At 37.4% G+C, this 17,971-nt stretch overlaps 1 protein-coding gene across 1 annotated transcript in view; it reads left to right on the forward strand.

Moving 5' to 3' along the window:
• Positions 1-11,931: 11,931 nt before the first annotated feature.
• The window catches only part of LOC134541370 (ATP-binding cassette sub-family G member 4-like), a 113,437-nt gene continuing 107,397 nt past the window's right edge, over positions 11,932-17,971 (forward strand). The window contains exons 1-2 of the mRNA XM_063384793.1: positions 11,932-11,961; positions 13,387-13,615. Of these exons, the coding sequence (XP_063240863.1) occupies positions 11,932-11,961; positions 13,387-13,615 (259 nt within the window). The remainder of the gene's footprint in view (positions 11,962-13,386; positions 13,616-17,971) is intronic.

Below are 17,971 nucleotides of genomic sequence, written 5' to 3' on the forward strand. Positions count from 1 at the left end.
ATCACTCATTTTATGATGTCGTTTCCGCATTTCAGTTGTCAGAGATTTACCACAATCTATGATCTTGTGAGCTTCACATTATTCTCTATTGTTTTGTAGTCATGGTTAGTTACATTCTCGTTTTCTTTAAAAGCCTGTGTGTCCAGTTTTATTATTTAATCCTTCATCCCATCATCCCAAACACAATTAAATCATCGTAGTATACAGAAAAAAAAAATCAACAAAGTTCTTTTCATTTAATCTTAGGAACCACATCATCCTTTCCACCTACAGTATAGTTTCTTGAGCCCAAGAGTCTTTCAATATATACCATGCAGTGTTCTTCAAGAGATGTGGTATACTTCTAGTTCTACATACAAATCCATCCTATCATTGATTTGTTGACACATTAGAAAAAAACCTTAAAGTTAATTTTTATGTGTTTTATTAAATTATCACTTCGGCTAAAAATAATTACCACACATAGTGTGTTATTACATTTCCTTATTCATCTGCAATTCTAAGTTCCTTGATAATAAACCCATACTGACTAGAGAAGCCTTGGAGGTTTACACATTTCGTCATGGTGGTCGAGACGAGACTAAGCCGGTAATGTACTGTCAGGTCTTAGATAATAGACCACACAATCTACGTTTTTGCAGGATGTCTCGATTATGTCCGGAGCCTCCTCGTCACAATCACTGGTCCAGTGATGACCGAAGTTGCAGACCTCTAGTTGGAAGTAACCATCCTCGGTGATGTAGTGCACACGGCGGAATCCGGGCGTTACTTCCGCGTACTTTGCAGACGGATCGAACGGCATTTGCTTGAATTTGTAGCAGCAGCACTATACCCACACGACTATGTGTTGACTGCTGTGTCTAGGGTGTTGACCTCAATTTATTCCGCTAGGACCACCCTCCAGTCCAGTCACATGTACCGTTGCTTCCGTTGTTGTCCCCCGCCTTGCTGGCGACCTCCAACATTCCAACACGGTGATCAACCATCCAAGCCCTAAGCATGCTAGCATTGTGTCTTGAGATCGGACCTGGACATCCAAGTTACATAGAGTACAATATACTCTGAAATACATAATAAAGAGAAAATTGATATAAATAACATTAAACTTTGCTTAATAGTTCCAGAAGTAATGAACGCACTGCTTGACCAGTGACCGGTGTAACTAAATATTAAATATATTTAATATTTTATTTTCCATTACCTTTCGTGGAATTTATTAATCATTCACTCTACGAAAAACAACTCAAGACAATAAACCTAGCCAACGAATTAAATACAGTACCGCTATGCCTTACATGAAAGTATAATTATTCGATAATCTGAATAACCTATAAATCGTTCATGTACAAAGCCACACATACAGGACAATTGTCTATGGACCATGAGACCAAGTCATGACAATATCAAACGTATAGGCTAGTCATTTCAGGACCGCAGGACCTTCTTTGTCTTTAGATAATAACAGTCATTTAGACCATCATGAAATTTTAATACATACTAAAGGACCAAGTGACCTTGAAAAATATTTTAGTAACACCAAGAGGTTTTGAACTAGTAAATATTCAGTCATTACATATTTTACTACGAGCAATCAACAAAAAGGAAGCACCATCAACGAAAAGGCAGCACAATCAAAAAAGGCAGCACATTTGGAAACACCATCAACAAAATGGAAGCACATTTTGGAAGCACCATCAACGTAAAGGCAGCACATTTTGGAAGCACAATCAATAAAGGCAGCACATTTGGAAGCACCATCAACAAAAAGGAAGCACATTTGGAAACACCATCAACAAAAAGGAAGCACATTTTGGAAGCACCATCAACGTAAAGGCAGCACATTTTGGAAGCACAATCAATAAAGGCAGCACATTTGGAAGCACCATCAACAAAAAGGAAGCACATTTTGGAAGCACCATCAAACAGGCAGCACATTTGGAAACACAAGTTACGAGAACTAAGTCTTAGTTGGAAATCAGAATGCAAGAAATAAAAACATTAAATTTTTACTTTTAATATTTAATGTATTTCTTAACATTATACAAATAGAAGTAAAATAAGTCATTATTGTATGTAGCCAGCTTTCCTCAGTTCTTCGAGTATGAAGGATATTTCTTATATGCACGAATAGTTTCCTGCACAAAGCGAGCCATGTAGAAGTCTTAGCCGGTCAACCAATAAGTTTGGATCTTTCCACGATGTGTAATCAATCTCTTCTACCACCATCTCACTTGCTTGTTTATTATAAATACTTTTAATATCACAATCGTCCCAGTGATCATAATAAGCGTTACCAGATTTATTTATTATAACACGTCGTTTCCATCGTTTCGGTCTCAGGACACCGTAACATTCTTCGATCTTGTCAGCTTTAGGTGCTTCATCACAGTCTATGCTTTTGTCAACAGCCTCAGAGTCACTGTAACAATCACTGTAGAAGACATCCTCTTCACCCAGATTACCATATGAATTCGATATCGATGATGTCGAAGTGCCATTATCGTCTTCATGCTTCCTTTTTAGGAGTCCATCATTTTTACAAAGTAAGAAAGATCTACTTGAATTCGGCTGGAATGTATTCTCACTTTTCACGTTAAGGATTCTTCCATTGTCTTAATTCTTTCATAAATCATCATCGTCCTTCAATTTAAGTTCTTCGTCGAGATCGGAAGAGCCACGTACATAATCTCTCTCAAGACAAGGATAATTATTGTCGTAATGCAGATCACTAATCCTTAGTCTAGTAGATCCATCGTTGTCCTCTAACTTATACGCAGGCTTAACGTTACAAGTTCTATCATGTATTTTTAAGCTCTCTCTCTGCGTAAACGACTTGCTACATCGAACGCAACTTATCATATTGCGTAGTGGATTTTTAACACAGTCATTCTTCTGGTGTTGTCTTCCATTCTTTCTCAAGATAAATTCTTTGCTGCAAAACTTACACCTGTGTCCTTTGGATACAGAAACAGACACCGAATCTGGATTCATATTAGTTACTGTGACTAATATTAGATACAAAGAGACAGTTTTCTAATTGGAACCATTACTTAAATATAATTTTTTAAATATTTCTTAAGCGAGAGTTAAGTTATCTCATGCAAAGGTACTTGTTGTAAGTAGTTTTGCTTTTCAACAACAGATGACACCATGTATTGCTTGCAGGTAAATATTATTTCTTTCTTTCATGCGGGATGCAGGATTCTCACTAACGATCGCAATGGAGGGATGACATCGCTAGACTCCAAGGAGAAGGTAGTTTGTTCTCCCAGTTAGTGTTTCTCAGATTTCTCAGGGTATATATTATTATTTGACTGAATAATGATTTTTTTTTAAATTCCACCTATTAAAAATAAAATAGAAGCACTCAGAGAAAACCATCAGGGATGATGTCGTTTATAAACATCATAAATTACCAATTTTTTTTAAAAAAAGTCCAAATTTAATCCTGCTTAAGCAAAGAGTTCACAAGCTGACTTGTGCTAGAACTCTCATGTTGCTTAAGCAAAGAGTTCACAAGCGGGCTTGTGCTAGAACTCTCATGTTGCTTAAGCAAAGAGTTCACAAGCCCGCTTGTGCTAGAACTCTCATGTTGCTTAAGCAAAGAGATCACAAGCGGGCTTGTGCTAGAACTCTCATGTTGCTTAAGCAAAGAGTTCACAAGCCCGCTTGTGAACTCTTTGCTTAAGCAACATGAGAGTTCTAGCACAAGCGGGCTTGTGAACTCTTTGCTTAAGCAACATGAGAGTTCTAGCACAAGCCCGCTTGTGAACTCTTTGCTTAAGCAACATGAGAGTTCTAGCACAAGTCAGCTTGTGAACTCTTTGCTTAAGCAGGATTAAATTTGGACTTTTTTTAAAAAAAATTGGTAATTTATGATGTTTATAAACGACATCATCCCTGATGGTTTTCTCTGAGTGCTTCTATTTTATTTTTAATAGGTGGAATTTAAAAAAAAATCATTATTCAGTCAAATAATAATATATACCCTGAGAAATCTGAGAAACACTAACTGGGAGAACAAACTACCTTCTCCTTGGAGTCTAGCGATGTCATCCCTCCATTGCGATCGTTAGTGAGAATCCTGCATCCCGCATGAAAGAAAGAAATAATATTTACCTGCAAGCAATACATGGTGTCATCTGTTGTTGAAAAGCAAAACTACTTACAACAAGTACCTTTGCATGAGATAACTTAACTCTCGCTTAAGAAATATTTAAAAAATTATATTTAAGTAATGGTTCCAATTAGAAAACTGTCTCTTTGTATCTAATATTAGTCACAGTAACTAATATGAATCCAGATTCGGTGTCTGTTTCTGTATCCAAAGGACACAGGTGTAAGTTTTGCAGCAAAGAATTTATCTTGAGAAAGAATGGAAGACAACACCAGAAGAATGACTGTGTTAAAAATCCACTACGCAATATGATAAGTTGCGTTCGATGTTGCAAGTCGTTTACGCAGAGAAAGAGCTTAAAAATACATGATAGAACTTGTAACGTTAAGCCTGCGTACAAGCTAGATGACAACGATGGATCTACTAGACTAAGGATTAGTGATCTGCATTACGACAATAATTATCCTTGTCTTGAGAGAGATTATGTACGTGGCTCTTCCGATCTCGACGAAGAACTTAAATTGAAGGACGATGATGATTTATGGGAGAATGAAGACAATGGAATAATCCTTAACGTGAAAAGTGAGAATACATTCCAGCCGAATTCAAGTAGATCTTTCTTACTTTGTAAAAATGATGGACTCCTAAAAAGGAAGCATGAAGACGATAATGGCACTTCGACATCATCGATATCGAATTCATATGGTAATCTGGGTGAAGAGGATGTCTTCTACAGTGATTGTTACAGTGACTCTGAGGCTGTTGACAAAAACATAGACTGTGATGAAGCACCTAAAGCTGACAAGATCGAAGAATGTTACGGTGTCCTGAGACCGAAACGATGGAAACGACGTGTTATAATAAATAAATCTGGTAACGCTTATTATGATCACTGGGACGATTGTGATATTAAAAGTATTTATAATAAACAAGCAAGTGAGATGGTGGTAGAAGAGATTGATTACACATCGTGGAAAGATCCAAACTTATTGGTTGACCGGCTAAGACTTCTACATGGCTCGCTTTGTGCAGGAAACTATTCGTGCATATAAGAAATATCCTTCATACTCGAAGAACTGAGGAAAGCTGGCTACATACAATAATGAATTATTTTACTTCTATTTGTATAATGTTAAGAAATACATTAAATATTAAAAGTAAAAATTTAATGTTTTTATTTCTTGCATTCTGATTTCTAACTAAGACTTAGTTCTCGTAATTTGTGTTTCCAAATGTGCTGCCTGTTTGATGGTGCTTCCAAAATGTGCTTCCTTTTTGTTGATGGTGCTTCCAAATGTGCTGCCTTTATTGATTGTGCTTCCAAAATGTGCTGCCTTTACGTTGATGGTGCTTCCAATATGTGCTTCCTTTTTGTTGATGGTGTTTCCAAATGTGCTTCCTTTTTGTTGATGGTGCTTCCAAATGTGCTGCCTTTATTGATTGTGCTTCCAAAATGTGCTGCCTTTACGTTGATGGTGCTTCCAAAATGTGCTTCCATTTTGTTGATGGTGTTTCCAAATGTGCTGCCTTTTTTGATTGTGCTGCCTTTTCGTTGATGGTGCTTCCTTTTTGTTGATTGCTCGTAGTAAAATATGTAATGACTGAATATTTACTAGTTCAAAACCTCTTGGTGTTACTAAAATATTTTTCAAGGTCACTTGGTCCTTTAGTATGTATTAAAATTTCATGATGGTCTAAATGACTGTTATTATCTAAAGACGAAGAAGGTCCTGCGGTCCTGAAATGACTAGCCTATACGTTTGATATTGTCATGACTCGGTCTCATGGTCCATAGACAATTGTCCCGTATGTGTGGCTTTGTACATGAACGATTTATAGGTTATTCAGATTATCGAATAATTATACTTTCATGTAAGGCATAGCGGTACTGTATTTAATTCGTTGGCTAGGTTTATTGTCTTGAGTTGTTTTTCGTAGAGTGAATGATTAATAAATTCCACGAAAGGTAATGGAAAATAAAATATTAAATATATTTAATATTTAGTTACACCGGTCACTGGTCAAGCAGTGTGTTCATTACTTCTGGAACTATTAAGCAAAGTATAATGTTATTTATATCAAATTTCTCTTTATTTTGTATTTCAGAGTATATTGTACTCTATGTAACTTGGATGTCCAGGTCCGATCTCAAGACACAATGCTAGCATGCTTAGGGCTTGGATGGTTGATCACCGTGTTGGAATGTTGGAGGTCGCCAGCAAGGCGGGGGACAACAACGGAAGCAACGGTACATGTGACTGGACTGGAGGGTGGTCCTAGCGGAATAAATTGAGGTCAACACCCTAGACACAGCAGTCAACACATAGTCGTGTGGGTATAGTGCTTCTGCTACAAATTCAAGCAAATGCCGTTCGATCCGTCTGCAAAGTACGCGGAAGTAACGCCCGGATTCCGCCGTGTGCACTACGTCACCGAGGATGGTTACTTCCAACTAGAGGTCTGCAACTTCGGTCATCACTGGACCAGTGATTGTGACGAGGAGGCTCCGGACATAATCGAGACATCCTGCAAAAAGGTAGATTGTGTGGTCTATTATCTAAGACCTGACAGTACATTACCGGCTTAGTCTCGTCTCGACCACCATGACGAAATGTGTAAACCTCCAAGGCTTCTCTAGTCAGTATGGGTTTATTATCAAGGAACTTAGCATTGCAGATGAAGAAGGAAATGTAATAACACACTATGTGTGGTAATTATTTTTAGCCGAAGTGATAATTTAATAAAACAGTTAAAAATTGTCTTTAAGGTTTTTTTCTAATGTGTCAACAAATCAATGATAGGATGGATTTGTATGTAGAACTAGAAGTATACCACATCTCTTGAAGAACACTGCATGGTATATATTGAAAGACTCTTGGGCTCAAGAAACTATACTGTAGGTGGAAAGGATGATGTGGTTCCTAAGATTAAATGAAAAGAACTTTGTTGATTTTTTTTTCTGTATACTACGATGATTTAATTGTGTTTGGGATGATGGGATGAAGGATTAAATAATAAAACTGGACACACAGGCTTTTAAAGAAAACGAGAATATAACTAACCATGTCTACAAAACAATAGAGAATAATGTGAAGCTCACAAGATCATAGATTGTGGTAAATCTCTGACAACTGAAATGCGGAAACGACATCATAAAATGAGTGATATTGATGCAGCTCATGATAATATTGATGACAGCTACGATGATGATGATGATGATAACTTTGCGTCTGTGATAGTGACACGGATGCGTGGATTTTAAGACTAATAATAACAAATATGTAAAGAAGATGGAAGCCGTAGCACATGAGACCAATTGTTCATCGAGAGACAATCCAAATGATTGAAGAATAGGTTAAAACTTCTACTTGGTTCGCGAAATGCTGAAAATTTATACGTCCTCAATGAAACATGAACTAAGAAATGCGAGGTTTATATAATAAAACCTACTTTTTTTGATCTGATGTGTATTAATGGGAATAAATATACAATTTAATATGAGTTTTATTAAATATCTTTCTTACATATGTACTTTCAAGCTCTTGGCGTCTACAGTGTGCATAAAATATATAAAATATTTACGTACCTGGTTCTTCGTTTACCATGTATATTTTGCATTTTAAAATATGAATTCATTAAAGAAAAATGACTGATTTGTTGTGTGTTAGAAACCATAAGTCCGTCTATAACTGGTGTGATTTATAATACTGTGAAATTTTGGGGATAGTATGACCAATAGGATGTTAATATGATGATGTGACATTGGCTTGCTATTTCGCTTGAATGAAATTTAAATGTTAACTTTGTGATGAAATCTGCAGGTGCGTGCATTGCGTGTCTATTTCATATGTCGAATTTGCTTCCAAATATGCTGCCTTTTTCGTTGAGTGGGCTTCTATTTTTAAAGTAGTTTTGACTCGAGTATTATTGTTGATGGTTCTTGATTTGACTAGCGTATTATTCCGTCCTGTGCATGTATATAAGCGAGTCCTTGACAGCAGGATGCTCAGTTTGTTACTGACGTTATCGGTGTAAGGATCACCTAGTTTGTTTCTTCTGGTGCATAAGTCGCGTAATTACCTGTTCTTGTGAACTCGATGGCATCTTTACCGACTTTAACGTCGAACTTGATGGAGTATGTACCATCGTCTATAGGAACTCTAACGTCAGCGCCGACGATGTTGGAGCAGATCCCGACGGCAACGCCTCTGACAACACTGGAGGAGACTTCAACAGTCGTGGTACCACCAGCAGAAGAGAATTTAATGCCGGTGGTGCTGGCTTCACAGGAAAACACGACGAACTTCGTTTCAGCCTCGATGGAGACTTCAATGGCTGGTGATTCAACAACTAACGGACATCGGTGTTGTTACTGTGACAAGATTTTCACAAACAACAGCAATGCTCGACGACACGAAAAGAGAGAATGTGTCAAGAACCTTTATCGTAAAATGATTGTTTGTGAGAAATGCCATAAGCAGTTTGCCAGAAAAGATAATATGAAAACGCACATGAAGACATGCAAAGGTCCTGCTGTTCGGCAGAAAGTAAAGGTTTCTATTCAACAACGATGCATTGATGTTCATAAGAGTATGCCTGGAGATGGCGCAACTGCGGCAACGTCAGTATCTGGATCGGGTCTGAAAGGCTTGTCTTCATCAGCAAGGTATCCTTGCAGCTACTGCGATATGTCGTTCACTTTTTCTCATGTAGCACGAAGACATGAGAGGAGTAAATGCAAGAAGAATCCATCTCGCATAAAGTTCCGCTGTGATGAGTGTCATGAATGGTTTACACGTATTGATAGTTTGCGACGGCATGTGAAAAAATGCAACGGTAAAGTCCGTGTGTCTACTGAAGAACTACCTGTAGAAATTTCGACTCCTCGCTTTAGATTGGAGACTCGTAAGCGTACAAGCAAGAAAACCAATGTGCAGCAACCGATTGCTATAACGTCTGGACATGAAAATAAACCTAATACTGTGCTCGGTGCATTACAAGTGAATGATAATGGGTTCTACTTGGCGCAGTCTGCATTTCGTGGAACGTTGAAAGACTACTATTATCTAAATACGTTCGGTGAGTTGAAGGACATTTGTACTTTTCTTGATGATATCAGAGAGGACATAATCAATCAATTACTGATGATGTAGCAACAAACGGTCCATCAAAATATAACTTGTGGTTGGGCTGAATATATGGAAAGCCGTATCCATTCGAAGACGAAGTGAGGAAGTGTGCATTCAAGACATCGGCTGCAGTAATTTACAATTCTGACGATGTGAAGCAAACTGTTAAAAACGGTATCCAGAAACTCTGTCAAGAAGAGGAGGACTATGTCTGTAAAGGTTCTGGTTGGACTCTATCTAGTATAAACCGATTGGAGCTGAGAATTAGTCATTTCACACCGATGCGGAACTAAATGATTGATTATAAATTTGCTAGCTTTCGTAAGTGATCGATCCTGTAGTAGAATAGAAATTATGTAATAAATATTATGTTTGTAAAAGAACTTGCGGTGTTTAATTCCTCGAACCTGCCACTATTATGTTGAATTGTTGTTATATTTAATTTTTTTTGCATCATCCTAAATCGTACCAAGGACTTTAGTCGATCTAATTAATCAGTATATTGATTGTATTTTATTTACTTAATTTTGAACTTTTTCACGAGTTATAGCTAAATAATTACGAATTTCCAAGACGGCGGACATGATGGTTTATAGGATTTAAAGTCTCTTTAAGAATTTTGAACATGGTTTATTGAAATTATTATTATTTTTACATAAAATTAAACTAATTGAATCGATCAAGTATCGAAACAGGGACAGCAACTGACCGAATCAATATGTAAATTGATGAGTGGTTTATTTAATGAATTTTGGAATTTTTCCCGAATTTCTAGCTAAATAATTACACAATTCCAAGATGGCCGCCAAATGACAAGATGGCGGGTGACATATCAATAATAAATGATTACTGCACTCTAGCGGGTGAGAATTCAACTAACATGGCGTCAGCGCACTCTAGCAGACGATAACAAGATGATGGCTTCCAGCAGACGAAGACAAGATGGCGGACATGACATCATACTAGTTGACCTTGTTATTGGTGGTGGTAGGTTAGTCTGTAGGTGACTTCCGTGGAGGAAGGATCGGTCGCCAATTTTTTTTTTGGCCCTCACCGGGTTCGAACCGAGGACTCCGAGCTCCGTGCCGTAAATGTATGTTTTTTTAAATATTTTTTATTAAAATTTTATTAATTGAATTTTTAAATTTTTTTTATTAAAATCGGATAATAAATTTAAAGATGGTGACAGTAACGGAAATTGCAACGGTGACGTCATCATCCATGATGACGTCAGAGGTTTATCTGAGGCTGTAGACATGGATGCTTAAGCCTACATATGGACATTTCTAGCTGCTGGTATTTTTAAGGAATAAAACGGGAAATTTTCCCTTGAAACGGGAATTTTTCCCTCGAAAACGGGAATTTTTTTTCTTAAAACGGGAATTTTTGAGTCATTTTGAGTCATTTTTAAGGAATTTTAGGGAATTTTTGAGTCCAAGATGGTCGTCGATGACGTCATCCAAGATTCCCGCCGGATCCTGGATCCTGCGCCTGTCCCAGAAACGGCTATATCCTACTACTGTAACGGGACATTTTTTCGTGCGTACATGGCTGATGAACTTAACGGGACACCTTTTCGTGTGTGCATGGTCGAAGGAAGTGAAATAATCCCTTAATCTCCTCCGTTCTCCGGTGTCCTCATACGAACTATATATATCTACTGCACTTTTACTTAAAAACAGGATTGAGCACTTGTATTAAAACAGAAAGTAATTAAACTAAGAAATTAAAAAAATGCGAAATTTTATGAAAACAAAAACGTCTTCCTAATATGAGACATCCCCTACATTATGTTCCAAATTCCATATTTGATATCATTTAGTCACTTTTTGCACTTTTATTTGTTACACATAGGACACACAAAACATGGATCAGCTCCGCAATCTTCATGAGCCCACCCATAGCACTTGAGGCACTGCCGCCATTTCTCGCCATGTTTGTCCTCTGAGAAAAGGCAGCAGCATAACACTCTGCATCATCATCACTTTCAGATCCATCACTTTCATTTAAACTGTCATGCAGCGAAGTATTTTCGTCACTGGAGTCCTCAGAATCTACAGCGATGAATGATTTGGTAGTTATCCATAATTTGTCCGTGTTGCGAGATCTAGTTTGTATAGGTCTAGCTTCGTTTACTTTCTGTTTTCCAAGAACCAATTTCTTACGAGCTTCAGCCTTTTTCTTTCTTGCAACATTTTCATCCAATCTTGTTTTGTATGGCGATGATGTGATAACATTAGCACTGCCACATCTACTGGATTTTTTTTGAAGGAAAATTTGGTAGTGGTGAAATATTTACAGTTCTGATAAAGGGCCTAACTGCACTGCTGCAACATGGCTGATCTGTCTGCATCGAAGTTTCTCTTGGGTGGCTCTAGTCTTGTCTACAAATGGCTGTATCTGAATTCTCTTGAGCTCAATTTTCTTCTTTAGTTTCTTTGCCATTTAATGATTCAGAGAAAGCACCAAATTCATAAATACGAAATATGTTTCGGTTAAATGGAAACAGGCCCGTTTTATTAAAAGAATTAACATGTATTTCCATTGTTGCTGCTTTTTGGTATGCAGCACTGAAAATTTTAGCCACTGTAAAGTTTTTAACAACATGATTTGGGTTTTGGCGCAGCCAGTCTTCTACTTCTTGAGCATAATATGTCTTGAGAGGGAACATAAAACCTACGTCCAATGGCTGCATCTTATGTGATGAGGGTGGAGGTAAGCAGATGATCTAAACGTGGCTTTCCCTGGCCTTCTCAGTAGGGCCTACATATATATGTTCTATTACAAAATTTTAAGATATTTTATATAAAATTAAACTTATTAGTTACTGTTCTTACAGCGACAGTATTTTTTAAAATCTAAAACACCTAATATGAGACCCTTACTCCTAATATGAGACCCTATCTCAAATTAGGACATGTACGTGGTCTCATATTAGGCACCTTATAATGGCCGCTACAAAACTCAACAACAAGGCTGAAATTTTAAACTGCCATAGTTCCTTATTTATACTCATGGAAGCTTATTTCATTGCTCATAAGAGAGTATGAATGGATAATTAATATAAACGTACCTCTATGTTGATAATAAAGCTGCAAGATGCCACTCACGAAAACTCAAAATGAAGAATATCGTATAAACTGTTATTATGGATCTCGCGCGCGTCAGATAAAAGTCTCACTCTATCCGTGGTCGGGAAATGGAGGCTGCTGGTAGTTCCAAGAGCGGCTGATAGGTAGCAGCCCTTAATTGTCAAGATAACCAAGGGTCTCATATTAAGGCCGGGTCTCATATTTGGGTCACCTACCTTACGTTTACAAATAATTTAAACGGACATGAATGTGTGTCTATTAAAGAAGCTATGATTTTTTTTATTCCTCCTGCCCCCTTTTTTTCCCCACCGCTTACGGTGATGGTTTGTTGTATAAAAAATTGTATTTAAACCAAAGTTATTGGTATCACTCCTACGACTTATAATACGTTCGACCGAACGCGATATTTGTCATACTATGTGAGTTATAACGATTTTTCTTTTTCAAAAAAAACTTTGACCATTTCTATCCCTTTGGGTGTAGTTTTACCAATTAACGAACTCGACCGAGACATTACTATATTTAATGTATCATTAAGGAAGTGATTTGTGAAAAATTAGGGCAATTATCGTGTCCATAAAAATTAAATATATGTATATATAAACTTCTGAGTTGACTGTTGTATTTGGGTCTAGGACCATGAAACGAAAACTACTCAAAATTTTTCAAGAAGTTGCAGCCATGCTAACGGCTACAGCAGGTATAGTCTTTCCTCGAAATCTACCTAAAGTCAAATAATTAAAAAAAGAGGGGATTGCCTGTAAAGTCGGTTTACGGACGATAATTTTACGTGATAACGTCATGTCAAAATTTTTAAATTGATGCTTTTAAAAAGCCCGCCTTGACCCGTTTGATATTATAGAAGTTTTTTCTCGCACGGTGGTTGCGCGGTTCTTGCACGCTCGGCTCAGGCGGAACGTGACAATTTTTCGTGCGTGCAGCCGGCGTTCATCGCTTTATAAGACGTTATCACGTCAGTAAAAAAAGCGTTGGTTGTGACGGATGCGTGGAGGTGGGAGGGGGGGGGGCGGACTCGGGCTCACGGCAGCGCGCCGCGGAGGGCGGGAAGACGCGCCAGTTGCCCGGTGGCCTCGGCGCGGCGCGCACAGCCATGAGTCGCGTGGAGCAGTGTCCCGGCGGGCCGCAGCCGCGCCGCCGCGCGCCAGTCGCCAGGATCCCCACGCGCGCGGAGCTGCCCACCCTCACGCACCTGGCCAAGAGGCCCGCCGTCGACGTGGAGCTGCGCGACGTGGGGTGCCGTGTGCGCGCCGGGGGAGGTCAGTGCCCGCCGCCACTCCGTCCACTTCTTGTTCCAACACCCCGTCCGCCCCTCCCAAACATTAGCAGTTGGGTCCGACCGCGAATCATCTGACGGTGTTAAAACTAGAGACCGGAAAAAAATTCGCGGATTCGTTTCGTGATATACTAACATTCAAACAATGGGCTGCTTCTGCCAATTGGTTCACTCTTAAACTGTGGGCCAATTAGAGACGCTCGACCATGGAAGTATCGAATCACAGGTTACCCAGTCGAGACGACTCACAAATACATAATCATCCAATGAACAGGTGACATTTGTCTGAATGTACAGAGGATTTTGGAGGCTATCCTAGAGGTCATTGAACCGGCGAATTTTTCCTGTCTCTAGTTATAACTGTGTAGCAAAACTATATATATATATATATATATATATATATATATATATATATATATATACAAATATATATGATGAGCTTTCGTGCAAAACTCGACATATCCATCACCAGTAAAAAAATGTATGTTTCGCATGTTTTGAGACCCTTTTTTCTGAGGCGAAGAACACTACCATCTCACGTCGATACAAAACCCAACATGTCCAAGTCATTTACTAGTATGAAGTATGGGTTTTTGTGCAAAAAAAAGGGTCTCAAAACATGTGAAACATACATTTTTACTGGTGATGGACATGTCGAGTTTTCCACGAAAGCTCCTCACACACACACACACACACCCACACACACACATATATATATATATATCAAAGTTTTAAAATAAAGAATAATATATATATATATATATATATATATAGCGAAGTTTTAAAATAGAGAGGACGACCTTAAGTTTTCTATGACGACATAAAATTGGCGGGCACATCTTTATGGCGAAATATTGAAAACATTCTTTGTCGGAAATGATCCACCTTCCCCATAACTAGTTTATTATAGCTGTTATGAGAGATAGGTAGTGGAAAATACTCGCACCTGACTTAAATCGCAAATTTACGATTTTTTCAACGAATTCTGCTTTTAAAATATACAAAGAAATCTTTGCAGTTTGTAAATAAACTTATATTCTTAGAAGGAAAAAAAAAACAACATTATTCCGACTTTCCAGATGTGAGTTTCATTGTAAACATGGTAAACATGGTTGTGGAAGGAAGAAGAATGCATTTTGCTGTGTGCGGTAAAAGTCTTTTGTTTTGTTTTTAAATATTCCAAGGTTATTTTTGTAAGTTCGTGTTCAAAATAAACTGGGTCCCCGAATGTTCAAACCAATCTACTACATCAAAGGATAAGAATTTAAGTATGAACAACAAACATATAGCGTTACCAATTTTATTTTTCCAAATTTCCGGGTTTCAAATTTTAACTGTGTGAAAAGGGAATAGTTTTACTTTTATCATAAAAAAAACTCATATCTCCATAGCATATAGAGCTGGATGTAAGAAGCAGTATGAAAATCTTAAATAGTTAATTCCCTATTGTGTTTTTACAATCTTTTAAAAATCTGTCCTAAAGGGAGTTTGCTCTTTGCAAACCAAAATATCAATATTGTTAACAGTACTTGGGACAATATCAACTTGCAATTTATTATTTTCAATAGGACATATAAATGTGTACTAGAACATGTTATATTTATACCTGTATATACTAAAACATGGAAAGATGTTATTGTGCGCAAGGGAATAAATATAATTATTTTTTCTAGCGCTACAATAAATATTATGTTGGTTTCTGGCCGTACAAGAAAGAAGGTTGAAGACAGAACCATCTAGCTAGCTAGTGTACACTTTTTTATTTTGCATGCTGATCGTCAGCCCTTCGAAAGACACTAGTTCGTCACAAGTCGAGGAGTGAAAGAATGTGTGCAGATTTTTGTGCAAGAAAAAAAGCCTGTGTGTGGCCTGCTGAATTTTGTTATTCAACAAAATAATTGTCCAAATATGCTCATTAACTATTCGAATCAAACAATTATAATAATCAAATAATGTAATAAATCAATCAAATATAATAATATAATTAAAAATGTAATAAATAAATAATATAATAACCAAATATAATAAAAAATAATATATTAACCAAATATAATAAAATAATACCATAAACAAACAAATAAACAAATGGCAAGTACAGATTTGAATGTACCAGCGAAGAAATATGTAACCCTCACAACCTCACTGAATAAAGAATTCAGCACCGCACTCGCTTATTTGCCAGCTGCTTTCGCGGAAGCACAGGGTGTGACAATTGTACTGGGAAGCGAGCCTCTATCAAGTCCGAGGTCGAAAGTCAGGTACCACGCAGCGCGCATGCGCGGTGTGTATCATAATTGCTATCCGACACACATCGAGGCCACAGTCTAACGAGTCGCCTCGTCTAACGACTGACAGGACCTCATGCACAAGACGAGTCTGCATTAGATCAACTTTCTTACTCTGCAGTCCAGGCAAGAAAACATTAGTTGTAAACATAATTCGACTTACGCTTTCCAAGGCTGATACGAGGTGTGATTAAATTATACTGTGAATAATATTATTAGGAACAAGGTAATAAGCTTACACTAAAATTTGAACTATTTACCTTTAAAAAACTCTCTTTGACATGTGAAACACACTAGTCCTAATCCTAATGCCAGTCCCACGATTAGGAGCATTTCTGTATGCTCCGTCGTGGTTATCTCTTTGTCGGGAATGGCGTCAAAACGTTTTCCTTTAAGCACAACCCATTTTTCTGTTCTCCGTTTCGCAAACAAAACTTTATGTAACGCGTTGTTCGAAAACCATGTTTAGAGATACGAAATTTCGCGCAGTCGTTTAGACGCAAGTTATAATGCAAACCTTTATACTATCGCACTGCGTTTGTGATTGGACCGCAGCTATTTGCTCACGCCCCTCTACGACCGCGAGCCAATGATGCCCAGCTAGGAGGAAAGTAAACTAGTCGGGTAGAGCCAATTAACAAGGATAAAAATGTTTTCTCTAAGCGATCAACCGATGGGAAAGTAAAATTGGTTGAGCTTACCAATGACCTTGAATTCTACCCTGAGGCAAGATTAATCCGCGAAATGGCCGGGTCTCCATCCATGACGCGCGACAGACACTGTGAACACTACCTCACTCTTCCGGCTCTGGAAGCCGACTGACTAGTTACAACTTGTTCGAACTCAACACTTGCCTATCTCAACGGATCAGGCTAGAGGGCGTATTATGTAGCGCCAGAAGTTGCTGCTATCAAAATTCATTCATCGGTTCATCGTATATTTTGATCACACCTCGTATAAACTTGAAGGTTGAAGCTCAACATATTATTTATTGTAAATACTTTGTTAAGTGATGAAGATGAACAGTGAGCGTCTGGGTGAAGATCAACCGAACAAAATTTTACAACCAATGCAAAACCTGTCGCTGTCGTAAAATTATTTCTTTGAAATAATATGGATAACACTTTTATGTTTCATATATTTTTTGACGTATTTATATCCAATTATTAAAAAAAAAATCTTGTGATAGCCACAAGTTTTGAGTTTTATGTGGACATTTTATAAATCAAAATTTCCAAATGTTCACTGTTACATGTTTAGAAATCTTTTTTAAATATTATTTGTAATAAAACAGTTATTCAGCTTCACCTCCAATAACGTAGGAAAACACATTACACGATAAGTCATAAGTCGTATATATATTTTTGTCAATTTATATATTCTTGATAAACCTGCAGCCAAAATTATTGGTTGAATTCTGACGCAAACTGTAAATCTTTTATAACTTTTTATAATGAAATTATTAAAATTTAATCACATTAGGAGACAAGTAATATTAAAATTTGTTTTTAAAAACTAATTTAATTGGGTTTAATTTTTTCATATATTTAATGAAAATAAGAAGTTGTAATTTTTTTGCTAACCCAAACAGGTATGAATATATTTAAATCTATACGAAGCCAGAAATTAGGTTCAAGTATTATCTGTAGGTCATTATGAGCTTAGATTTCTATTTTTCTGTCTAAGATGTAACATTTAAAATGAGACATATGTTGAACTTAAGAGCCCCACCTACCTGGAGCTGTGTTCAACGCTGGAGGCAGGAGTGATATAAGGTCGACATATGGCAAGCGAAATCCTGCATCATCGCCTCTTAAGCGAATCACTGAACTAGTGTGTAGTATTTTCGTCACGCTGCCTGTTTCTAATTGACATTCTTGCACGTGAAAAATGATAAGAAATTGTTTATATGCCGATCATAATGTAATTTTTTAAAGTCTTAAAAATTATACAAAAATCGTCCTGAAAATGTCGGTTACAGCCATGTTGACACTAGATGAAATAAACGTTAGCAATTAGTAAAGACGTCAATTTTTGGCCATTTGAAAAATTTA

Source organism: Bacillus rossius, chromosome 18 (assembly GCF_032445375.1).
Source record: "Bacillus rossius redtenbacheri isolate Brsri chromosome 18, Brsri_v3, whole genome shotgun sequence".
Lineage (NCBI taxonomy): Eukaryota > Metazoa > Arthropoda > Insecta > Phasmatodea > Bacillidae > Bacillus > Bacillus rossius.